General features: G+C 41.8%; 1 protein-coding gene across 7 annotated transcripts in view; it reads left to right on the forward strand.

Moving 5' to 3' along the window:
• The window catches only part of TMCC1 (transmembrane and coiled-coil domain family 1), a 112,654-nt gene that overhangs the window by 82,078 nt on the left and 5,303 nt on the right, over positions 1 to 25,273 (forward strand). For 5 of the 7 annotated variants that reach the window (XM_083492785.1, XM_083492786.1, XM_083492789.1 and 2 more), the window contains 2 exons: positions 15,960 to 16,891; positions 23,880 to 24,015. In XM_083492785.1, the coding sequence (XP_083348911.1) occupies positions 15,960 to 16,891; positions 23,880 to 24,015 (1,068 nt within the window). Of the gene's footprint in view, positions 1 to 902; positions 945 to 14,849; positions 14,990 to 15,959; positions 16,892 to 23,879; positions 24,016 to 25,273 lie in introns of those variants that run through there. The other 2 variants (XM_083492791.1, XM_083492787.1) reach the window with 2 other exon arrangements.

The following is a 25,273-nucleotide window of genomic DNA, read 5'->3' on the forward strand; positions in this document are numbered from 1 at the left end:
CTGTAAAGTTTCTAATGTAAGGTGTTAACTTAAAGACATGCCCATATTGTACAGCCAATGGACTACAGACTGCGTGTGATTGAGATCGCAAGTCACTATGTGTATTATCCCATAATATTTGCTTTAGTGTCTTTAGGGCGCCTTCATGACCCAGGTAAAAAAGATGGGGGGCGGGGGCGGTGACAGACCATTAGAGGTGGCTTTTCTAGCCATGGTTTTCTGCCATTTGCTGACAAACTCCTCATTGGTCAAATGTTGATACAAACTCTCCCCTAGATCAAACACTGAAATCCTGAGCCAATGTTTTAGGGCAGTCCACCATGCTTTAGTTGAGATTGGGCATACACCAGATTCTAACAGAAGTATGGAGTTGGGGACGCAGTTAGGGACCTGTAGCAGAGATCGTAAAATTTTTGCCTGAAAGCCGTCTAGCTTAGGCAGGTCCCCATTGTGCCAGACATTTGCAGCATAAAGGAGTTGGGAAACGGATTTTGCGTTGAAAACCCTCAAGGCTGCTGGAACATACAATTGCTCTTAAATAAAAAGGCAACTCAAATAATTAAGGAGATGGAGCAACTTCCCTATGAGGAAAAAAAACCCCGCATTTGGGACCTCTTAGTTTAGAAAAAAGTTGCAATGTTTAATGTAGACTGTGACAGTGTATGTAAGCTAAATTTTCCTCAATGATTAGTGTTTTTGCAAAGAAAAAGACTATAAAACATTTCTTATTATTTTATTTTTTTAAATAAAAATGATGTACCATGCTTTTTAGGTGCCTTATATGATTTTCATGTGTTGTCATTTTTTTTTTTTTTTTTATTATGGGCCTCAAAAGCTGGAAGTTGCATGGGCCTCTCTGGACCTCTGAGAAGGCCTGGTCCAGTGGCAAATGGTGATGGGTGAACCCCCATCTGCACATGCATTGGAAGGCATTTGGGAGACAGGTGTGTTTTATCTGCCAGTGCAGTAAAATATGGTTACCCTCTATAGGGATATTCTTCTGTCTGATTCTGAATATTACATATAATCTCATCCTTCAATTACATCCCCTTGATCTTAACTTGTCTTTATTATAGACAAATCAGAGGTGGCCAGTGTGTACAGTATGCCTTCAGCCATACTAGCTGGAAAAATGTAATCCAACACCATCTGGAGGGCTACCCCGGGAATCAATGTTTTGCATAAAATGAACTTATAAAAATATTTTAGCTGACTTCTGCTTGTTGTTCACATTTTGAAATTTAGTATCCCCTTTTTCTCTCCTCTTCTGGGTGTTTGTTCCTTGCAACAATATATAAAGAAACAGTCATGCATATCATTCCCCCTACCCGTACTGCTGTTTTCTTCCATTCATAGTGCTTTTCCTCAGTTACATAACAAGCTGCCTTTTGAAGGGCCATGCATTCCACAAATAGTTATACACTTTTATGTATGCACACAAGTGCACTGCATGAAAACTGGCTTATACAGAGAAATCCTTTCATTTGGAGCAACATTCTCTAATATATTGGAAACCAAACTACAATAACTGAACTATTTAAGGATAATAACTAAGAGGGATTTTTTTTTTTTTTACAAATATTCTTTTAGTAACCTGAAGGCTGCATTGTTGGCCATAGGTATGCATGCTATTCCCCGCCCCCTTCCACCTTCTAGCTATGGTCTCAATTGAAATAGGTTTTATAAGAGGGGTTCTTGTTTGTTGGCAGCGGGGGCTGTGTTGAAAACAGGCAAAACCAATTCAGCCCAGAACTTATGTTGGGATTAATATGCAGTCTTCAATGTATAGAAATATGATCAGTTTTTAGACTGCTAGTGTACTTTCATGTACCACTGAAATATTTGTATTCTTTGTTATAGATAAATGTGGTTTATAAGTACCTGGATAATCATATATATGAATTTGCTGGATAAAGGTTTTGAGTTCCAATATAACAATTTCCACACTCTTCTCTCCCCCGCACCTTGCACCCAATTGAGAGGAATAAGCAACAGAATCTGTCCCCATCAAGCTTGAGGAAGCTCTACATGTGACATTAACAGGCACTGAGTTGACTTATTGTCCTGTACGTGAGAAAGAATCCTCAGCTCACCAAATTCATTGATGAATCTATTCTTCCATCTCTGAATTATTCTGCCAGTGCTTTGGAATGCAGTATTTTCTTTAGCTGGCCCACACACACACACACACACACACACACACACACGATGTTATACTTGTGTCATGTTCAACCAATCCCAATGCATCCCTGGAGAGAAACCCATAGAAATGTTCACCATGTCTGCTCTGAGAGCGTCTGTCAACTTTAAATCTTAGAGTACTTAATTTATCCTGCTAGCATTGTTTTGGCAAGGACATTACACTGCTCCTTCCTCATTTGTCTAAACTTCTTGGTTCCAAACAGACTTGGAAAGGAGCCTTGGTTAACTGCAGGTGTTATGAGCATCCAACAAGTTTTGAGCTTGCAGGTTTCCAGCTTATCTAAGAGAAGGAGATTGGAAGCTTTTGCTCTAGTTTTTTTTTAAAATTATTATTATTAACTGCAGCTTGTTGTTTCATCTAAACCTGATAAACTGGTTGACCTTAATTATTGTAGTGTAGTCTGTGGGTTATGGAGCTGGTTTGTTTCAACAAAACATGGCTAAGAGTAACCAGTTTGTCAGGTTTGGATGAAACAACAAGCTGCAGTTAATCAAAACTGGAAGCCAAAGCTTCCAGTCTCCTCTTTATAGCTTTGCAGGAGTGTGTATGTGAGGGAGCACATGCAAGCCTTAGGTTCCTTATAGCTCCCTCCCATAATGATAAACCATGCTTTATTGTGATGTCTCAATTGTCCCAGTGTGCAGTGTGAACAATTACAGTATCTCTTTGAGAGTCTTCGTAGGTCACTGTGTATCAGACAATGAATCTCATTAGAACAGGAATGAACTTCTTCCAAGTTGCCGTTGCCTACTATATGAGTTATCCTATAAAATGAGCATGTTGAGTTCCTTCCCAATGTTTTGAGATAAGTCTCTGCCAGGTTAAAGATATCAGGAGCTTGACTACACAGGTGCAAGGTTGGATCTCCTGCTGGAAGGGGCAGAGGGGAGATGTTTTTTGTCCGTTCTCCTGAAAATCTGTCATGTACAATGTAGAAGGTGGTACTGGGGTCTGTAGGGGGGAGAGAGAACAATAGGAAATCTCCTTCCCACCTCTAGATTGGTAAATCTAGATCCAGCTCATGTCCAGACTGTTTTACGGCAGCAGTGTTCATAATGGAAAGTTGGTTTTTCTACAGTGGCAATGTCAGATGATCTGGAAAGTTGGAGTCTCTACCCAAGTTACCTTAGTTAGCTTTTTATTTTTAAAAATAATTCATATTCTGTCCTCCCTCAAGGATATCAGGGTGGCTAACAATAAATTCCATAAAAAACCACAAAATCATAAAACTACATTCTACTGATTTCACAACCGAACATCATGCATAGTATTGGAACAGTGTCTTAATTGGGAAAGCTCAATCACATATCACAATATGATGAGATGTTTCCAATGAAGGAACAATGAGCAAGTTGTAAAACTCTTAAGTTGCATTTCTCCATTCAATACTTCTCTACCACTTGTACCAACAACAGTGTCCTCTATTTTGCATTTCACTCTTGCCCTTAGTCAGGGTCAAAGATCCAGTTTACCACTGCAGGGGAGCAGGGGTACATTAATTTAGTTGACTGGGTTACATGGATGAATTTCTCCTGAGATCTCATTGATTAGTTGGGAACAAACATCTTTGATGCCCTTTGAAAGATCTGCATTGATGAGTTGAAAAATATACCCACGTAGTTCCTCACTCTAATTAATGCCAGCCTTGATAAAGTTTGTTATGCTTTGGTTTTTCTGGTGTTTCTGTTTTGCTTTTCCTACGGCAAAGTTGTTATCTGGCTCAAAACCACTCGAAAGCTTTTCCCTCTAACTGTCCTTGTATCCAGGTCCTATACACCTATTCACCCTGGCTCCAAGGCATTGCAGAGCTTGTAAACTTGGGGTGGGAGGAGGAGCCAAAGGCCTGGGTAGCTAGCATAAGTTACTTCCAACACCCAGGGGCAGAGAAGCATATATAAGGAAAGTGAATTGTAATTGACCTGGAGCTGTAATGGGCATAACAGTTGTGTGCTCTGTAGCTTTAAATTTAAGTGATGGTGAGATTGCATTTTTTTAAATGTTCTCTGCTGAAGGAAAAGCATATACCATGCTTGAGCTCAGTGTAACTATTCATTTGCATCAGTGATAGTGGAGCACACAGGGCTGCTTGTTTTGGCAAATGGTCTGTTTATACAGCAAGTGCCCAGAGCTCTTTCAGTCTCACAGATGTAGGGAGCAGAGTAGTTGGTCTGGGCGACAGTCCTAGCAGTACCTAGCACTGAGCAGGGCGTTGCAGACGGGCCATGCGGCAATGTTTATGTGGTGTTGCTGTACCTGTGTGTGCTGTGAAAATCATTTCAGTGAACCTGGCAAGGTGAGATCCTGCAGAAAAGCATTGCTGCGTCTGATTTGGCTGCTCTGTTTACAACTCCAGTGGCTCATTAATAAGCAATATTCTTAGATATGCTCCTCCCCCTCCCTTGCTGGCTTGGCTTTTTATAATCCTTGAGTCATTTTTAACATCTGCAGTTAAGAAGCTTGGAAGCGTAAGAGCTCCCATCTGAGTGAGTGTTAATCTTGAATATAAATGGCACATTCTTTATGAGGAGTAATATTAGTAAAATTGATGTGTCACATAGCTGCCTAGGTCAGCCACATATTTTGATGCAAATGCTTGCTTTGCTTTTCAGTTGTACAATGTGCATTTCATGGGAAGCCTGAACATATTGCAGAATCATCCTTGGTGTTGGAAAAAGCAGCCTGTATGGGCACATGCCCTTATCATTAAACCAGTGATCTTCAGAAATAAACTTGCCATCTTTTTAGGTTTTTATAAGCTGCCACATCAAGCATCATATTCCAACATGAACAGAAACAAATGTGGAAAATCCCAGGTTTTCTATGCATCTGCGTTTCAGTAAATGGTGGAAGTATGAGAGGCCCCTGCTAATTAAGTTATTAATACCTCTGTTATCCCTCAAGTTTGGTATGCAGATAAAATGTTTACATTACACTTTGATAACTTAATGTTAAAAGATAGTTGACCCAAGAAATTCCCTCTTCATTCTTATTCATATGTGGAACGGGCACTCTAGTAATATGAGCCCAGAGCATTTGGTTACAATAAATACATGGTAGAAATGGCTGCAGAATATTCAAGCAGGAAAAAGCACCATTCCATTGGCTCAGTTTGTTTATATTTTGGGTAGAGAGTGTCTTCTATTAAACAAGATCAATTGTCCTTTCTGTGAACTAGAAAAAGGGGAGATGAGGATCTTTACTCTTGAGGATCTGCCAGGAACTTTATTGCTCTCTATAATCCTGGAAAAGAGGTTGTTCTGCCCTATGCAGAGCCCCTGCTTTTACTGGGACCCCTTGTCACCACAAAGTGAATGTGGAGCAGTTAGACTGAGGGGCCAGTGTTTGTGCTCTGAGGTTAAGGCCTTGTGGCAGCAGAAGTAACATTCCTCACTGCACCTGGAGGGGAAACAATCTCTTAACACCTCCCTGATGTTCACACACATATACTTCTGCTTCTTCCATATTTACTGATTAAGTGAAGCGATAAAGTGCTAGAGAATTAGGTGGATATCACTGTAGGCCCTCCTTTTATAATCTTTGCTGTTTGTGGAGATGTCAGTTAGAATCTATTAAATCTGCAGGAAGTTTGTGCCACACATGTGAGTATGTGTGTCTGGTGTCGTAAACTTTGTCATCCTATTAATATTTATTTAGTCACTGTTCGTTTGCAAATTTCATAACATGTTTGAGCTGGCCTACAATAATAACAGGAAATAATCTTAACTTTAAAGGTGAGGTAGCGTCTACTCATTGTCTACTGAAGTGAAAGGATGGGAGCAGGAGAAATGAATCAAATAATTTATTGCTGTATTGTATCAGCTGCATTTTTAAATACTTGCATATTTTTACCAGTCTCTGCCAATAGAAATAAGCATTTAACTGCTGGTATCTTAATATTAATAACCTTGCTAACCCTAGACCAGGTCTTTTGGTGGGAGGCTTAATGCCTGGGTTTAATCAGTGTTAGACTTTAGAACTGGTATGTTAAAACAGGATGACAGATCCTTCTGTCTTCAGATAAGTCTGTATGAACATGTAAGACCCACTTCAAATCCCCTGCAATTAGCATATGAGAGTTAATGAACCTCGGAAAACTTCCCAAATTGTGTTTCTGGCACCCCCTTTAATCCTGGACAATCAACCCCTGTAAAAGCTTGTTTGAGGTAATAGCCTGGGAGTAGTGAGCCGTTAGCAGAACAAATCATCAAAGAACTAAGTGTGAGAATGCAGATAGTAGGGCCTCTCTCTGTGTTACAAAAGACCTGATCTTGGGTTAGAACATGTGGGATACAACCATTCTCTGAAAAAGGCAAGGATGCTGCTGTGTCTATGAGAGAGACAGAAACTTCCGGGGGAGGAAGGCTGTGGCCCTTCCACTGTAGGCTTCAGATTATATATGTGTGTAAATAAACCATACATCATAAAGACGCCAGAGTCTGTGTCCCCCTGGGTTAAAGTGTGCCTGGTACCTCTGGAATCTCACACCGCTCAAAGATAGGGTGGCATATAACAATATTTTCAGCATTAAGCTGCCCAGATCCACTTCATTAACAGATGACAGAAGTGGTGCTAATAGTCTCTAAGCAGCAGATTTACTCAGAACTGGAGTTCCTTATACAAGCCACACAGTCCATGTGCACCATATTTTGACTCTGGATTCCCAGTGGGTTAGGCCCTTGCAGTTGGACTGTGTGATGAATCATGATGAGTCACTGTTCCTTTAATTAGAGCATTCTTAACAGGATTATTACACAGCTAGTTACCCATCTGCCTTGATTTATCTGTGTCTTTTGTAGAATTTTTGAACTACATGTTTCTACCAGGGCATGAATCCTATTGCACACCAGTTGCATCTTAAAATGCTGCTTGCGTTTAACAGCAAGGTAGCAAGAGAATTGCTTAAACAAAACATTAAGCTTTGCTAGTGTTTCTCGTTTTGTGTCGTATGACCTAGGCTTATAAAATCAGTTATGTTTGGATCACAGACAGCTTTTAGTCTAGCCACCTGTGAAAATTGCTGGAATGAAGAAACTTTGGTATTACTACTATTGCTGCTATTATTATTTCTTCCATCTATATCCCTCTAAAGGTGCCTAGGGCAGTCAACAGCATATCATTAAAGCATTCTAAAATAAGTGACATTCTCAGCCAATGATTTCAGAGTTACCAGTGACAGTATCAAGCATCAGGTGCCTGGGGTAAACAGTAATGTTTTGATATTCCTCCAAGCCAATGAAAGATGTATCTCACCAGGGAGGGCTTTCCACAAAGGGAGAACCACCACTGAGAAGGCCCTGTCACGAGTCAACACTAAGGAGTCTGTCACCAGTAGTGGAACAACCAACAAGGCCTCAACATGCAGGTTCCAAGGTGCATGGACAACTGAGGCCAGACTATCCCAGCTGAGGAAAAGAGGCTTAGCCCTGTGCAAAAGGCTGGTCCAGTCACAAGGGTTATAAGGTTATAGTTAATGGTACAGCTAGGTAATTTGATGATCCCATTCACATTAATGAGATACGACTGTCCTGAGAGAAAGGAATGCCCTAGAACAGAGGTTTTCAACCTTTTTGAGTCCACAGGTCCCTTGACCAACTACATTCTTCCTCTGGCACCCCTGTGGGGTTCAGGAGCCCAATTATGTCGCCCCTTGCCTGCAGAGCTGGCAGCCCCTCACCTTTTCTGGAACACCCTCCTTTGTGGAGTGTTCCCTCAGCCTCCTCTCTTCTCCCATCTCCTTGGGAGTCTTCTGGGCAGCTGCTGCTGCCACTCCTGATCTCAAAAAGAGGTGCCTTCTCACACCGTCCCACAGGGGCCTGGGACTTGTCTGTCCATTCCCAGTGTAAACCACATTGAGGTTTTTTCCCTTTAAAATATAAAGTGGTATAGAAATGAAATGAATAATAATTCTAATAGTAATAACAATGGTGATTAGACATTCCATTGTGGCAACTGTAACCTAGGTTTAAGGTGCCATTTGGCGATTAGCTTATATATTTTGAGTTTCTAACACTGATGAGTGTGTGTGTAGAAACTAGCCTACTGTACAGAGTTAGAATTAACATTCAGTGTTGCCCCACTCTTGCCTGTGGCCCTTGAAAGGTTGGCCAGAAGGGAATGTGGCCCTCAGGCTGACAGAGGCTCCTCAACCCTGATGTAAAGCGTATAAACTGCCACTGATCTGTTGCTTCCTGCCATTATCCTCTCAGGTCATTATTAACCTATTTTCCTCCAGCTGATCTCAAAATACTGAAAATAAGCCACCAACAGGGAGAGTTAGGGGCATTTTCAGGAGTGTTTGGCGCGCATGCGCACGCACACACACAGACACACACACTGCTTGGTTCCCCACATAGAGCCTTCCTTGCATTCAAGCAATCTTGACCGATACTTATAGTTCGATCTAAGAGTTCAGTCATTTAAGTTGTGGTTACTATATTCTTCTTCTATGAACCTTAGCATTAATGTGCAGGTGCTGTTTTAAAAATCACTTTATAACAGCAGTTTTAAATGTTCAGATAAGACTTCTGCTAATAGAAACGCCAGCTTGCTATCTAGAGTAATCAATACCAAAACAGTGATATGAACTTGCCAGCATGCTGAGTAAACAGTGTTATGTTAAGGATGATGTCAGATGAGAGGAGTTGTCAGCGGAATTATATGTATGCATCGTAGCAGGGCACCAATAATTTCCGGTGGAGATACTGATCCACATGGTGCAGAATAGCTGTTGGCTAGCTCATTCAGGCGTCTTTTGAGGACCTGATGCAGTCAGTCATAGTTTTTAGTGATTTCTCTCGGTTGCATGTCAAGTTAGGACATTTGCTTTACTGACATGCAGATTTGCAAAGTACACTCAACTCTGTGTACTCATCATGAATCATGTAAGTTCTTATACAGGGCTTGGATTTTGGGTCTCTCTAAACACTGGCTAGACAACATGTAGTTAAATTACAATTGTGAAAGTGCAGAATTCATAGAATCATAGAATTGGAAGGGATCCAAAGGGTCATGTGGTTCAACCTCCTGCGATGTAGGAAACACAACTAAATAACCCATGACAGAAAGCCATCCAATTTCTGTTTCATTTCCAGACATACTAATGGATAATAACTGCAGAGCTTTCTTCTAACAAGCAGACTATAAACATGATCACTCAAGGTGGAATGTGCCTCAAAACAGCACTGGGTTATAAGCTATCTGGTGCAGAAAAAATATCCCAATTTGTTTTATTATTTACTTACTTATCAAAAATAAGTTTAGGGTGCTTTTCTGGGCAAATAATCATCCTTGCAGTCAACAAAAAGCAACAAAATTTTAAACTACAACTCAGCAGCACTACATATTTTTTGTTTTAACAGAGCCAGAAGAAATGTAATTTACCCATAATTAGGGAAATGGATTTTTTCCTTTAAAGCATCAGTAAAATCTGTCATGCAAGTTTTGGTAATTAAGATTGCTTATCAAGTTTTCCTTAGTCTAACCTCACCAGAATAAAAGCATTTTGGGAATTAGAGCTCTTTTCCCATCACAACTGAAATAATCTTCAGAAAGCGGTCTGCAGAATTAATAATAATAATAATATGTATATGTATATGCCTCCTATTTCACTGAGTTCCTCCAGCCACTCTTGGTGGCTTCATACAAATTGAAACACAATATGGCATCAAACATTAAAAACTTCTCTGAACAGGGCTGCCTTCAGATGTCTTCTAAAAGTCAGATAGTTGTTTATTTCCTTTTCATCAGATGGGAGGGTGTTTCACAAAGCGGGGGCGAGCACCAAGAAGGCCCCTTCGCCTTTTATTCTACAAAAGGATTCCATAAAACTGTCCCTCTTTTAAAGTGACCACTACATCCTATGAGAAACATTCTTTTATAATTTATGTCAGGCGTCTGCAACCTGCGGCTCCGGAGCCGCATGTGGCTCTTTTACACCTTTGCCGCGGCTCCGGGGCAGATACTAGCAAGGGGAGGAGGCGCATTGTGCGCCCCGACACTCCCCACCGTAGCAGGCGCTGTACTGGCATGTACGCTGGTCACTGTTTTGAAGGGGAGTGAAGAACACACACACACAAAAAGGTAACTTGCTAATTTAACGTTTATTTCTATGAGGAGTAGTAATTCTGAGGGGTCAAACAAAGAAATAATAAAAAAGTGACAAAAAAGTTATTTTTATAATGACGAGTTTTGCGGCTCCCAGTTTTTTTTTCTTCGGAAACGGGTCCAAGTGGCTCTTTTTGTCTTAAAGGTTGCAGACCCCTGATTTATGTGTTTAAAAACCAGCTATACAACAAATACACCCATTATATATGGATCAGAGAACATCTAGGTCATCTGCAGGATTTCAAAGGGAATCTTCAGGCCTTGTTGAAGGTTGGTTACTCTTGCTGCTGTATGAAGGCATCACCTTACTCCTGCTCTGTCTGGGTACAGGGCAAACTCATCACTGCTCTTCTCTGGGCCCAAATACATATGCTTCTTGTTCTTCCAACACAACGGCACCAAGTATATGGGGCAGAGGGGGCTTCAGCCACTTCAATATTTGGGGGCACAGGGCTCAGCCCCCCACAATATTGAGGGGGTTGCCACCCCCCGCCATCAGTCCCCTTCCCCCCGCCCTGCTGGGTAAGCGCTCAGCAGCCAGGCAAGACTCGCGAGGATGAACATCACCCTCCGCGTGTCCCATCCCTCACACACTCTGGGTACAGCTAGTAGCTAAACCCATCAAGAAACGCACAGCCAATAATGTTAACAGCTTCCTCTTATCTGCTAGGATTTAAGAAAACTGCTTTGAATAAATGGTGCCTCCAGTCTGCAGTTACTATAATAATAAACATTTTTTAAAAAGTGTGCTGCTCAGTTAATCAGGGATGCGTTTTAGTCTGTATTGTTTCTGGCCGGTAATCCAGATTATTATTTTCCCCAAGCCCTGTGAACCATGTTTGGCAGGTTGTTGGAGCCTTTCACCTGATGTCACAATGATGTGAGGTGACCCTATTTTGCCCACGTGAAATCAAACTATGCAGGCAAAGTATCAGTGATCAGCACTAATCAGATGATCATTGGGGCATTGTAGGTGTGCCTGCAAACTCCCTATTGGCTTGAGCCAGGTCTTTGCATGCTTATTTCTGATGTCAGGTGTAGGGCAGGTGGAGGTGGCTTGGCCAAAATGCCTTGTGAGGCAAAAGGGTGAGGCCTTATGGGCCTAACTAGGCACGTGGGCCAGAGATTCCTTAAACTTGGTTTGCCACTGTTCCATGGTAAGCCATGTTCAAAGCTGTGTTCCTCAAGGGCTGCCCTAGAAAATGGTCCAGACAATTCAAGTGATGCAGAATGTAACTGATAAGGCTATGTGTGTACGCCCATCCACAGCCTACATTACAGTGTTTACACTGACTGTCAGTTTGTGTCCAAGCCCAATTCAATGTGCTTATTGACTACTAAAGCCCTACATACCTGCATGGTTCAACGACTCCTCCTTCCTTCTTGTGTGATGCGGCTGCCTATTAAGATCTTCAAGCAGGGCTGTCCTCAAAATTCCAGAGAGAAAATCACAGTGACTGGAAGAAGTAGGGCCTCCCCTTTAACAATCACTAAACTCTTTCAACTAGATTTGGAACGTGCATGTCTTTTTTCGGAGCCCTGCTTTAAAAGTCAAAGCTTATCACATGCCAGATAACACCTTTTTGGAGTTCAACAGAGTTAGAATACCTCCATCACCTTCCCTCACTTGTCTCTGAAACCTGCCCTATAGTTGAAATAAGGGTTATTTGAATGAACTTACAATTATCAAAGCTGTAAAATGAAATACAACTGGTAAGTTCAACGTAAATAGTTATTAGCTAGTGGTTAAGAGCCAAGTTTGGCAATGCAACTTACTATATAGCCATACACTATGACACCAATCCAAGGCAGTTACTCCCTGGATAAAGACACAACACTGCTCTTGACCCAGTTTTCTGAAATCCGAAAGCACTTGCTATTTGTATAGATGGGTCAACAGGTGCACATGCATAGAGAAACTTCATTTTCTTGTTTGCCACTCTGTGCACAGTTTCTGGAAAAAAACCTGAAACTGTAAGGAGTAGCACATTGTCAGACTAATTATAGTGTCGATTGCTACTTCTCATGAGAAATTTCAAACACACCTTCAGAAATAAGTGATTCACACAAAAAGCCACTTACGATCATAAGCCCTGCTGGATCACACCAAAGGGCCACCTAGTCCTATATTCTGTAGCCACAGTGGCCAACCAGATGCCGGTGGCAGTGGTTTTCAACCAGTGTGCCGTGGCATTCTGGGGTACCCTAAATCAGGGTCAGGGGTACCGTGGTCAGCACTGACCTCTGTCCCTCTTTCTTTCCCTCCCTCCCTCTGATGCCCTATTGCGTCTCTGCCTCCCAAAGGCTTGCACAGATGTTTGTGGCAGCAGCTCTGGCTACAAGCTCCCCAGGCAAATCGTGCCTCTGGGTCTGGCCAGGGGGGACTTCCCAGACCTCTGTGTGGCAGTGTGAGGAGGTACCTCTTTTGGGGGCGGGGGGGGGAGCTCAGAGACCAGTGGTGGCAGCTGCGGCTGCCCAGAGGACTCCCAAGGAGAGGGTAGAAGAGAGGAGGCTGAGGGAACACTCCACAAGGGAGGGTGGTCAAAAAGGGGTGAGGGGCTGCCAGCTCTGCAGGCAAGGGGTGACATAACTAGGCTCCTGAGCCTCACAGGGGTACCGAAGAAAGAATGTAGTTGGTCAAGGGAGCCGTGAACCTAAAAAGGTTGAAAACCTTTGGCCTATGGGAACCAGATGCATGCAGGAACATGAACGCAACGGAACATTCCCCACTGAAATTGAGTGGGGTACCACCTCTGATACATGGCCATTGTAGCATGACAATAGTTATCGAGGACAAGACTATCAATGGCTATCTAAAACCCTTTTAAAACCAGCTTTATTCTTTGCATGCGCATCAATCTCTGACTTTTGTCTTCTGGGTTTCTGGGGGTTTTCCTGTTGTTATTCTGTCTCTCACAGCTACAGTAAACCTACCATTAAAATTATGGACTGGTCATTTCTTCGTCAGAGGGCAAACGGGCAAATTTAGCAGGGGATCAAATACTTTCCCCCTTCACTGTATGTGTAACCCTTGTAAGTGTGCCTAGTGACTAGTGCGCCATGCGCTCAGTTGAGGAACTGAGATCATTCATTGCTTTTCCTGAGCAATAAAACTGTTTACACTTGGAGAGCTCCACTTTCAGGAAGCAATTCAGTTTTGTCAAAAGGTAGGATTAATATTTACCCACTAGCTGAGAGTTTCAGTTAAAGGGCTAACTAAGGTTCCTAGTATCACCTGGTCTAAAGTTTTTTAAAAATTGATTTCAGCTTCACAGCCAAAGATTTAACAGAAGAGGGCATTAGAAAGAGTAATGTCTGATAGCACACACAGAAGCTACATGTAAAATGAAATTTGTTGGCTATGTCAAGTTTGCAAACTGCAAAGAAAACTCAAGGTCCAGGAGCAAGTACTCGTTGCAGTAGGTTTTTTTGTGTGTGTGTGTATGTGTGTTTGTAGATGAGCCTTGCCTAAGAGAGTGCCTTATTTTGGTACATCTTAATTTAAGCCTTATCTACAGCACTTGAGGGACGCGGGTGGCGCTGTGGGTTAAACCACAGAGCCTAGGACTTGCCAATCAGAAGGTCGGCGGTTCGAATCCCCACGTTGGGTTGAGCTCCCGTTGCTCTGTCCCTGCTCCTGCCAACCTCGCAGTTCGAAAGCATGTCAAAAGTGCAAGTAGATAAATAGGTACCGCTCTGGCGGAAAGGTAAATGGCATTTCCATGCACTCCTCTGGTTCGCCAGAAGCGGCTTTAGTCATGCTGGCCACATGACCCGGAAGCTGTACGCCGGCTCCCTCGGCCAATAAAGTGAGATGAGCACCGCAACCCCAGAGTCGGTCATGACTGGACCTAATGGTCAGGGGTCCCTTTACCTTTTATAGCACTTGGACAGCCTTTATCTATAGTAGGCATAGTGCAGTTTATTTTTCCTACCTACATCACCCCCTGGTGATTGCTGCTAATGGGACATGCAGTCAGTAGTTAAGGGTTGTGACCCCTCAGAGTTGTGGAACGTAAATGTGTACATATTTAACTTCCTTCCATTTTTAATAGAGGGGATTACTAATACCCCCCCAAATCCTATAGTGCTTTCAATGTCTACACCTCTTGAATTTATTTTAATACTGGGTCAAGTCACTCTTAAACCATTCTATTCTTAATTTTGTTGAAATAGCTTAACTTGCTCCATTGGCAGAACACACTGTGAAGGTTGGTGTGGTTTAAAGATTGCCCCTTCCTCCTTGGGTGCCTTCCACCTCAGATGACACCTTTTGGCTCCAACTTACCCTTTGCATTGGTTCTCAACTATGTGTGATAGGTAGGGCGGAATCATGTTTCATCTGCTGGCAAGTCTTTACAGCTTCCTTTGTTTTCTCTGGACTGCTTTTAGAGAGAGAGAGAGAGAGAGAGAGAGAGAGAGCGCCTGTGTGTTAAGAGTCCACAGCTCACATGATGTCATGCTGTTATTTTTCATGAACTAATGCCTTCCCTGTTTGGGGAGGAGCTGCTGAGTAATTAAATGATTCATTGGTTTCTGTATTAAGCCACCTTCCTTAAGACTTCATTTTACTGCATGCAGCGATTGAGTGTAGAATAGCTTTCAGCAGAGCTATTGTAGGCATGTTGCTCCTTTGTTCAAGTCATGCACTGGGAACAGCTATTGCGGCTCAGAAAAGCCAAGGTAGGTTAGAGAAAGGGGGATCCTTTCTTTCCCGTTAAAAAGAAAAAAACAATTGTAGTTAAGTTTTTATTAAGGGTTTACTTAATAAGAGTAGTCAATATGTTGAGAAAGTTAAATGCTAATTTCATTTCCATGTGACTTTTCCCATTGTAGACATTTTTGAGGCTTGGCTACATACCAGTATATTTTGTTTGGGAGAGTTTCAGCATCTCTGGCTGCTATGGAATTTTTGTGCTCAGTAAATTGATGTAGATTTCAGACTCGGTTGGGTACATGAGAACGAAGGTGAATCATCCTGGAAGTTTAGATACAGTCATGATATTGATACCTCATAGTGTTGAATGAACCTTACTTCGGATGCTCACCTATTCAACCATTTGCACAAGCATACTCCTGTTCTGGGGGATGTGGCCCCCACATTCCAACTGTATTTTTTTAAAAAAAATATAGGCTGCTTTTCAAACAAAGTTTCACAAAGTGGTTTACAACAGATTGGGATCTGTGCTGGCCCAGGATCGTATGTGGAAAGGAAGCATGAACACACAGTCACACAATAAGAGACTGAATTTACTTAAAAGGTTTATTTGCTATACATACTATTACTGTGCTTGCTATGTATGCTGGAAATATAGAGCTTTTGGAAGTATCACATTACTCTTTCTGTTGTACAGGATAATACCTATGACCCAGCACAGTTAACTCCTTTGCTCTTCACTTTATTGAAGCTAGCGTCTGGATGAAATTTCTTAACCCTCATCCTTTTAAGTTCTCCAAAAACTGGAGAGGCTTGCTGGTATTCTTCTCACTGATTTAGAGGTTTCACCTGAACATTGAAGAACAATACCTAAAGAAACAAGATAATAATAAAATAAATATATGTTTGATTCATAGATGAAGCAAGTGCATTTTGAGTGGAGGCTGCATGGTATTAAAACAGTTTGTAATGTTTACTTTCTTATTCTTTCCCCAGATTGAGCGATTAGATGTAAGCAGTCTAGCACAAACATCCAGTGCAGTGGCCTCCAGCACAGAGTGCAGCATCAATGCAGATTCCATTGATGGAACGCCAGATCCTCAGCGCACAAAAGTGGCCATCACCCACCTGCAACAAAAAATACTGAAGTTGACTGAGCAGATCAAAATAGAGCAAACAGCTCGGGATGACAATGTGGCTGAATACCTAAAACTGGCCAATAATGCGGACAAGCAACAGAGTGCCCGCATCAAGCAGGTATTTGAGAAGAAGAACCAGAAGTCAGCCCAGACAATCCTCCAGTTGCAGAAGAAGCTAGAGCACTACCATCGGAAGCTGCGAGAGATCGAACAGAATGGTATCCCTCGACAGCCCAAAGATGTATTGAGGGATATGCACCAGGGGTTGAAAGATGTGGGTGCAAAGGTCACCGGCTTCAGCGAAGGAGTGGTAGACAGTGTTAAGGGTGGACTTTCCAGTTTCTCCCAAGCAACCCATTCGGCAGCAGGAGCTGTCGTCTCCAAACCCCGGGAGATTGCCTCACTCATTAGGAACAGGTTTGGGAGTGCAGACAATATTGCTAATCTGAAGGACTCCTTGGAAGAAGGTCAAGAAGATGGGACTGGGGGGAAAACTCTAGGTGTTCATAATTTTCAGTCAAGCCCAAAATATGGCAGCGAGGACGATTGCTCCAGTGCCACATCAGGCTCTGTGGGGGCCAACAGCACCACAGGGATCCCTGTGGGAGCACCAAGCTCCAAAACGAACACTCTGGATATGCAGAGCTCAGGGTTTGATGCAATACTGCATGAGATTCAAGAGATCAGAGAGATGCAAGGACGGCTGGAGGAATCTTTTGAGAACCTTAAGGTTCACTATCAGAGGGATTATTCCTTGATAATGCAGGCTCTGCAGGAAGAAAGATACCGGTGAGAATTTCAGTCTAACTTTTCACTGATACTACTGATGTTAAAGCACACCTAGATGCATGCATTCATTCAGCACTAATAGTCTCACAGATATCAGGCAGCACCCGTAATATATATACACATACACAATTGTCCCCTTCTACACGTGCAGGTTTCTTCTTCCAGACCTTCACCTCTTTCAGCTTGCTACTTTTCATAGCACACACATTCTGAGTCCCAGTTTTAGAAACCAAAGTAGCCGTGTGCTACAGTTCCCTGCCCATCTCAAAATCCTCATCCTGTTGGATGAGGGATTTTTTGAGCCCAACCTTTTCCGATGATCTACATAGAGGGAGAGGGTGGAAGACAGAGGGTTCTAGGAGCAAGAATGTTCTATGGCTGTGAAAAAAATTAAAGGCCAAAGCTAGGACTTTACTCTGGAAGCTGTGAGCCAGTGCAGTAGTTGTAATACTGGTCTTGTAGTCACCCAACACTTAACAAAATGCACTTTGCAGGCTTCAGTGCTATGCTTCTCTAAAGGTTTGTGATACCTTCAGGGCCACCAAATCTTGGAGAATACTTCACCCTGTCGTTTATTATGGTATTGGTAGTTGCTGTTCTTTTGTTGCCTCCAAAAAGTTACATATTAAAAAAAAAAGTCAGATATTTGGATTTGTTGGTCCATGATTCCATATTGAAATTGGGAGGGCCCTAATTATACAATATTATGCTGATAGTATTTGTTCAGCCTTAGAGCAAGCATGAGCGGGCCGTGTTTTATTATTGAATAAAATAACTTACTGTATCATTTGGCATATGGGTCTTAGGATACGATATACCTTTAGGCAGCACTAATTGGTTTTGACTACTTTTTTGCCATTTGCAGACATTGAAGCACAGAGTGTATTTTTTTTTATTCCCTTTGTTGTATTTGTAACTTTGAGGTTATATCTGCTTCATTGGGTTTAAGGGTAGTGTTAAAAAATCATTATCCTTAAGCAATCAAGATAGAGATATTTAACTGATTGCAAAATAACAGCATTGTCCCAAGAGTTCTTCCTCATCACCTTTCTGTATCACATGAAACTAGCTTTTAGACATCTTGGTATACACTCATTAGGCCATTGTTACCTGTTCCCAGAAGTGGCTCATAGGATCTCAAGTCTTTCCTAATCCTGCTACTTAAGGTGATCTTAACTAGTAATGCTACTAATTAAAGCCACAGTTTCCTGCATGCAATCTGTGTTCTCTACCACTAGCTGTGGCCCTTTCCCAGATGTTTTTTTTCAGATGTTCCTATGACTAGACTCTTTTTTTCCCTAGGGTGAGGGAATGTATTCATGATTTTTAAACACTCACATTGCATTTGGTTGTTGTAACGTACATCTACACCAAATTTCTCAAACTGGTTTAAGCACCATAGCCCCCAACCTTGAGAATTGTAATTTTCTAATGCTGTAAGATCTCCAACCCCTCTCTGCTATTCTTTATGTTTTTATGTGTTAAACTAGTTCAGTTTATAGTTGATATCTGTAGCATTAAGCTGCAAGGAGGGAAAAAAGCACACTTGTTGTCAAATATATACTATCTCCTATGCGCCATAAAATGGTAAGAAGGGCCTAGGCTTAGTGGTAGAGCACCTCTTTTACATGCAGAAAGTCCCAGCTTCACCCCCAGCATCTCGGGATATGACTGGGAGAGACCCCAGTCTGACCCACTGCCAGTCAATACTGAGCTTAGATAGTCTGATTCCGTATAAGGCAACTTCCCATGTCAGTCACACATCTTGAGTTCTGTGTGTGTGTGTAGAGCCCCTCTGTCAGGAAGATTCTATAGCTAGACAGAGTTTTGGCAGATGCCTGGCTGCCATCCTCTGTTTATAAGGAAAAGTTGCTTATATAAATAGTTATGTTTCCTAACAGAAAGGAGGTCAATTGCACTCCTTTACTATAAAGCTAAAATCATGCTGTCTTCCCTCTCCCCTCTTCCCCTCAGTAGTGTGGAAGTTCCCTTTCTGGCAGCTTTTGTAGCTGTTACTGCCATTAAAGCATTGAAGATAAAACAAAGAGCATTGCGTCAAAAGCTTTATTCGTTAACTCTCGTTGCCTTTTTTACTGTGTAAGGTTCCTTGCTGAGGGATTAGTAAAATCCACTTTAAGACACCCAAAAGATGGGGCTCTCCCTTGGCCTTGGTGAAGTGATAACTGATGCCAAGAAAGCATATGGTAGTTTGCTGAAGGCCATAGGTAGAATCGGTATGGGAGTTCAAGGCAGGCATTTCTCCATTCTTGTGTTTAAAAATGACCCCAGTATGAAAGTCAGGGGGTTACACCAAAGGGTTCCGTTTCCTGTACAAAATTTTATTTCTCTAATGCAGTGGTAGCCAGTGTGGTAACCTTCATAGATGGTTCAACCTTAGTTTCCTGTCCGTTGGTCATGCTAGCTGGGGCTGATGGGAATTAGAGTCCTGTGATCGTTAGGGGACACGGTGTTAGCGATTCCTGCTCTAATTAGAGTAGTTGGCGTTGCATGTAGTTTGTTTATTATTCCCTGTTTGTCTGCAGCCTGCCTTCTTGCTGATGGTATTGTAGTTGCCTTTGTTTGCTGAGACTTGGTGCTGCTAGAGCTGTCTCATCTGCTGATTCCCCCCTCCCATTCCACCCGGCCAGCATTTTTTGATGACAGTATGATTTCCGCAAGTCACTTCTGCCCTGTGCTGTAGTGTCAGAAGTTATTAGAAGCCTTGGCAGAAGCTGTGCCTCCTGTCCATTGGGCAGTTGATGTGGCCTCATAGTCCAGACTGATTAGCCACTCCTTTTACTTCCCTCTTTGGTAATCCAGCTCTATCTGCATGCCTGTTCTTTTTGCAATCGATCCTTTATCAATGAGACCAAACTCCAAAATAGCCTGTTGCTTAATAGCTTTGAGAATATAGCTGATGTTTACTTGATAATACAGGACTTTATGTGCTGTCATCAGTTTCTACTGAGTCTCTCTTGTTACAATTTATGCCTGAAGCTTTCTTTACAGAGCGAAAAATGACTTTAGATAGCTTAGATGCACTCCGTTCATTCACAGACTGCCAGTCTTCATGGGATCATCTTAGAAGTTCAATTAGTGTGTTGTGCTGCATTTGTCTTTCAGTTTCTACAAGTTTAATCCCTTTGATCTCCATTCTGTTGCTGTTTAATTCTAGTCTACCAAGATAGCCTTGAGACCAGTCATTTAGTGCTTTGCTGGCTTGTGATATGCAGAACTTTGTTTTGGAGACTTCTCTTATAGTCTCAATTTGAAATCATGATGTAAAATGTGATGCATATTATGTGGAGCTTTAGAACAGTGGGTACTTATGCTAACCACAAAATATACAGGCACATCCTGTACCACACAGACGATTTTTATTTTGTATACAAAGGTGTGCATTTGCTACGTCAAAACAGAAGATGTCTAGCTCCGTCAGTAAGAGCATGAGACTCTTAATCTCCGGGTCATGGATTCGAGCCCCAAGTTAGGCAAAATGATTCCTGTTTTACAGGGGGTTGGACTAGATGACCCTCATGGTCCCTTCCAACTCCACATTCTACGATTCAAGTAAAATGCTGGGTTTGAGACCTCTTACTGCAAGATCAAGACAATCAGCTTTTAAAAATTGTTATGGCATATTCCAATCAATTTACGTCTTGGGTGTCCTCTAGATGTTAAAGCGGTGGCGCAGGAGCTTCCCATAGCAGTGCTGTGACATCTAAAGGGAGCACTGGATGTCTCATTATTAAAGAGAAAATTGGGCACCCCTTCAGAGGCAGCAAGTCTTCATTGCACTGCAGCAAATTAAAATCACCCCCAACTATTAGATCATAGGCAAATATCTACGTATGCTGCGGAACCGAGGCAGTAAGCACCCAGAGTACTGTAAAAATGTCAGTTAAAATTCAGAATGTTAAGGGAGTTGCAGCACATGCATTACCTACTCAGCAGGAAGCCCCATTGAGCTCAAAAGAACATAAATGTGTGTGGGATTGCAGCTCTGAATAACATCACAGTGCTCAGCCCATATACCTTCAGTTCATTTAATGAATTGATATTGCCCTTCAACGGGTATATCCAAGGCAGAAAAAACAAATACGTTATAAAACAATCAATACAAGAGAAGGATTAAAGTATCTCATCAAATTCAAGGCATGGGGAAATAAAATGGGCTGTACCTGGCACCAAAAAGACATTAATGCAGCCCCCAGGCAAGCCTCTTGGGAGGAAAATACCCTGAGTGAGGCACCACAAATAAAGGAATGTTTTGATAGCATGGTAACATGTTACATATTTGGTATTATTCTTTTTTTTTAATAAGATTTTTATTGAAGTTTCACAAATTATATAATAACAAACAAGACAATAATACAAACAAAGAAACAAAAAACAAGTATAATTTCAATCTCTTATTTTCTTGTAACTTACTTCCCCGACTTCCTCATACCTCCCCTTTCTGTATTCCAATTTCCAATTATTAATTCAGCAAATCCTCTCCCTTGTTATCCATTTAAATTTTTAGACTTTCTTTTCTTTTTACTTAATCATTACAGCTAGAAACCACATAATTTTTAAACCCACGTCGTTCTAACATTCAATAATTTTACAATGTTTCCTAAGATAGTCCTTAAATTTCTTCCAGTCTTCTTCCGCTGTCTCTCTTCCCTGGTCTCGGATTGTGCCGGCATATTTGGTATTATTCTTTGCCCTCTGATACAAGGCCTTGGAGAGAGCCAAAAATTGCAGGAATTTTTTTTTAATGTTATATTGGCATTTATAACTGATCCCCTTGGTACTCGGACTGCAGTGTTTCCAAAAACACAATAATCTCACAATATAGGACACAATAAACCCAAAATATCACTATATATCAGTAAGCTTCAGTGCCTGCATCCTCTGAGGGTGCTATAGGGTCATTGAGGGTTTCTACTCAAGGTAGAGGCTTGCTGCCTTTACAGAAAAATACTGACAGGTTGGACTAACCCCTGCCTTTTCTGCAAATACCTCCCTAAACCTCCCTAATGAAGAATGTACATGTGTCCATTCCTCTGCTGTTGAAGAATATCACTGGGAGGAGAAGGTAACAACATGGTTTAATTGGCAAAAGGCAGGCAAACATGGCTAGTTTCTGTCCAGTGAACAGAAGACATTTCTGGGCAGGAAAAGGGTAAGGAAGCTCTGCCACATCCAGAGATTACAAGGTTCTCTTACACACTATGGTGGGAAAATGGACTCTGTGCCAAATTTTGTTTTTTAGTGTCAGTTTGTCTGAGCCAGATTTTCCTTCTATCCTTTATAATCACTCGCTCTGTGAAAGCACCTGTGGTGCAGAGATATTGCGCAAAATCATCCTTCCTTTGTCCTGAAGCTATCACCCAGAGGTGGGAGGAAATACTTGGCTTGGAAAGAGTGTTTTCTTTGGAATGCTTCCCCCAAGCCAAATTCTGCCCCTGGACCCTCTGAATGTTTCAAGGATGTTGAGCAGAATCAACCTTTCTCCACTGCCAAGGCAATGTGGCAAAGTGTTCCCTTGTAAGCCAGTGGTTTGCATACGTTCTCCAGTGAAAACTGCATATAAGCCTACTCAATCTTTTGGGATCCACTTGTCAACTAATGCTACCTTTTAAGTACTAACTATTCCCTCCCCCAACCCCCTTTATAATTGCAAATATAAGAATATCACACCAGTTGCTAACTCTGGACATGTATTTTCCCCTCCATTTTAGTATACATACCTAGGCAGCTTATACAGTGGTACCTCAGGTTACATGTGCTTCAGGTTACAGACTCTGCTAACCCAGAAATATTACCTCGCGTTAAGAACTTTGCTTCAGGATGAGAACAGAAATTGTGCAGCGGCGGCAGCAGGAGGCCCCATTAGCTAAAGTGGTCTTCGGGTTAAGAACAGTTTCAGGTTAAGAACGGACCTCCAGAACGAATTAAGTACTTAACCCGAGGTACCACTGTATTTGCATAGAGGGGAGGCAGCAAGTGAGGCTGTCTCTTAAAGGGGCTGCGTAACAGTACAGTGTGCTGTCATGAAAAGGAAACCAGCCCTAGAAATAAGAAAAGGCCCTTGTCATGCGAACATGTTTGGACAGCTCTGTGGCACTTCCTACAATTTGAGATGCCCTTATTTGAGTTCATTATACTGGGTGCCTTTAAATTTATTCTTAGAAGGCTATAGAAAGCCCACTGATATGTGCTGTAACATTGGTGTGAATTGATTCCTGGCCCAGAAACCAACCATAATGTTTTGTACTAGCTGCTGCAGCAGCCTCAAAACAGTCACGAAGGGCAGACTTCTCTAGAATCTGATTAGAGTTTAAGAATGTTAAATAGCCCTGTCAGAGCAAGAATACAGTTGATGAGGCAACCCAGGGTTAATTTTGAACATATATTATTATAGTTGTGCAAGGTTACCTAGTTATATTTTTCCCATGTGTCATTATGCTCACGTGCAGTATGTGAACAGCAGAAAATTTAAAGCCTGATGTGAAACTACACAAAGAAAACCAAAACCCTTGAATTCTGGGATACACTTTCCTATATTTAATTTGTTTTGAAATCTAAACCCTGCTTTTCTTTGTAAGTTTAAAGCTGCATTTTAAAAAGTCCATAAAGCATGCAGAATCTACAGGACTTTCAAATGAGGTAGATTTAGCTGCTTACCAGTGAAAATCTCAGTTTTACTGTCTTAGAGCACCTTAAGACCTACACGGGTGTGGGAATATGTATTGAGTTTCCTGCCATCACATTGAATCCACCAGTCTTTGGCAACATGGCGCCCTGAGTGAGGCCAAAATTTCGCATCCCCTCAGCTCAGTGCCCTGTTTGGGGGAACAGCCCACACCACCCTAAATCCAGCACTGCCACCAACTCTGGTTTTCAAAATGGCTGGTCATCTCTTTGAGCCTGAGTTTGCAAAGAAATGCAAAGTAGAGACTTTTAAAATATGTTTGACGGCCGTATTTCTCTGTTCTAGATGTGAACGGCTAGAAGAGCAGCTGAATGACCTGACTGAGCTCCACCAGAATGAGATCCTTAATTTAAAGCAGGAATTGGCCAGCATGGAGGAAAAAATAGCTTATCAGTCTTATGAACGTGCCAGAGACATCCAGGTTGGTGAAAGCAGATTGAAAATGGTCAACTGATTATATTTTTCTTAACTATTGAGCTGGTTCAGTTTCCGCTTTAATTTCCATGAATAGTGGAATCAGATTTTGTGCCCTGTATTCTGAATTACATTTATCTCATTGTTTTTACTGCAGGAGTCTTTGTTAACAGGAGCCAGTTAACCATCTGCAGTACTCTCAAAAGTTCAAATGAGAGTTTGCCTCCATATTTGAGGGAAGCTATAATAAAGCTTTTCCATGTATGTTTGGGCCAAAATGCTGCACTGTGAAGCATAAGAGTTTTTTATAGTATTTTCCCCAGTTAGCTGATGGCAGGATGTGTCTGTCACTAATTTGAATCCTATCTGTACAAATGTTGAATTAAAAACAGTAGCTGGCTTTGTATATCCTCTCAGGCCTTTCAGGAAGCAACCTATTCCATTTTTCTTTCCCAAATAAGGATGTGTTTTGAGGGGGAAGTTTTTGGTCTGGGTATGTCAAGTATTTGAAATTCAGAAGTCTGAAAAGTTGAACTTGGAGAGTTGCAGCTGCAAAATAAACACCAAGAACAAGTACCCAAGTACAAGTGCCTGACCACAGTGAAATACTTTCTTACTTGTTTCACATTCACCCAAGTTATAAACCCAAAGTAATCCCTTACAGGGTTGTTGTTATTATTCCAGCTGGGGGAAACAGTGTTCAAAATTCTGCCACATAAACTGTCCAGGTGTGTAGTAGTAGTAGTAGTAGTAGTAGTAGTAGTAGTAGTAGTAGTAATAATAATTTATACCCCACCTATCTGGCTGGGTTTCCCCAGCCACTCTGGAAATACAATAATCTATTAAACATTAAAAGCTTCCCTAAACAGGGCTGTCTTCAGATGTCTTCTAAAAGTCTGGTAGTTGTTTTTCTCTTTGACATCTGGAGGGAGGGCGTTCCACAGGACAGGTGCCACTACCGAGAAGGCCCTCTGTCTGTGTAGGTTTAGGGTGTTGATATTAAATTAGAGAGGTTCGTTCAACCCCTTCTGGTTCAATGGTAATTATAATAGTAATAAAAATGGTAATAATAATCATCATCATAATAAACAATTTTCACCAGCTGTACTGTTGCTACTTCAGCATAAATTAAACATCAGTGTCTGGAGCACTTATAAACTGCCACCATTGTTGGTGAGGGGTATGAGACACAAGTATTCATGCTGGGATGTGTGGGGTGGTGTTCAGGCAGGTAGCTGAAATTGAGCTGGGAACTAGAATTGGTC

Source organism: Podarcis liolepis (genome assembly GCF_965112155.1).
Source record: "Podarcis liolepis genome assembly, chromosome: 2".
Taxonomy (NCBI): Eukaryota; Metazoa; Chordata; class Lepidosauria; order Squamata; family Lacertidae; genus Podarcis; species Podarcis liolepis.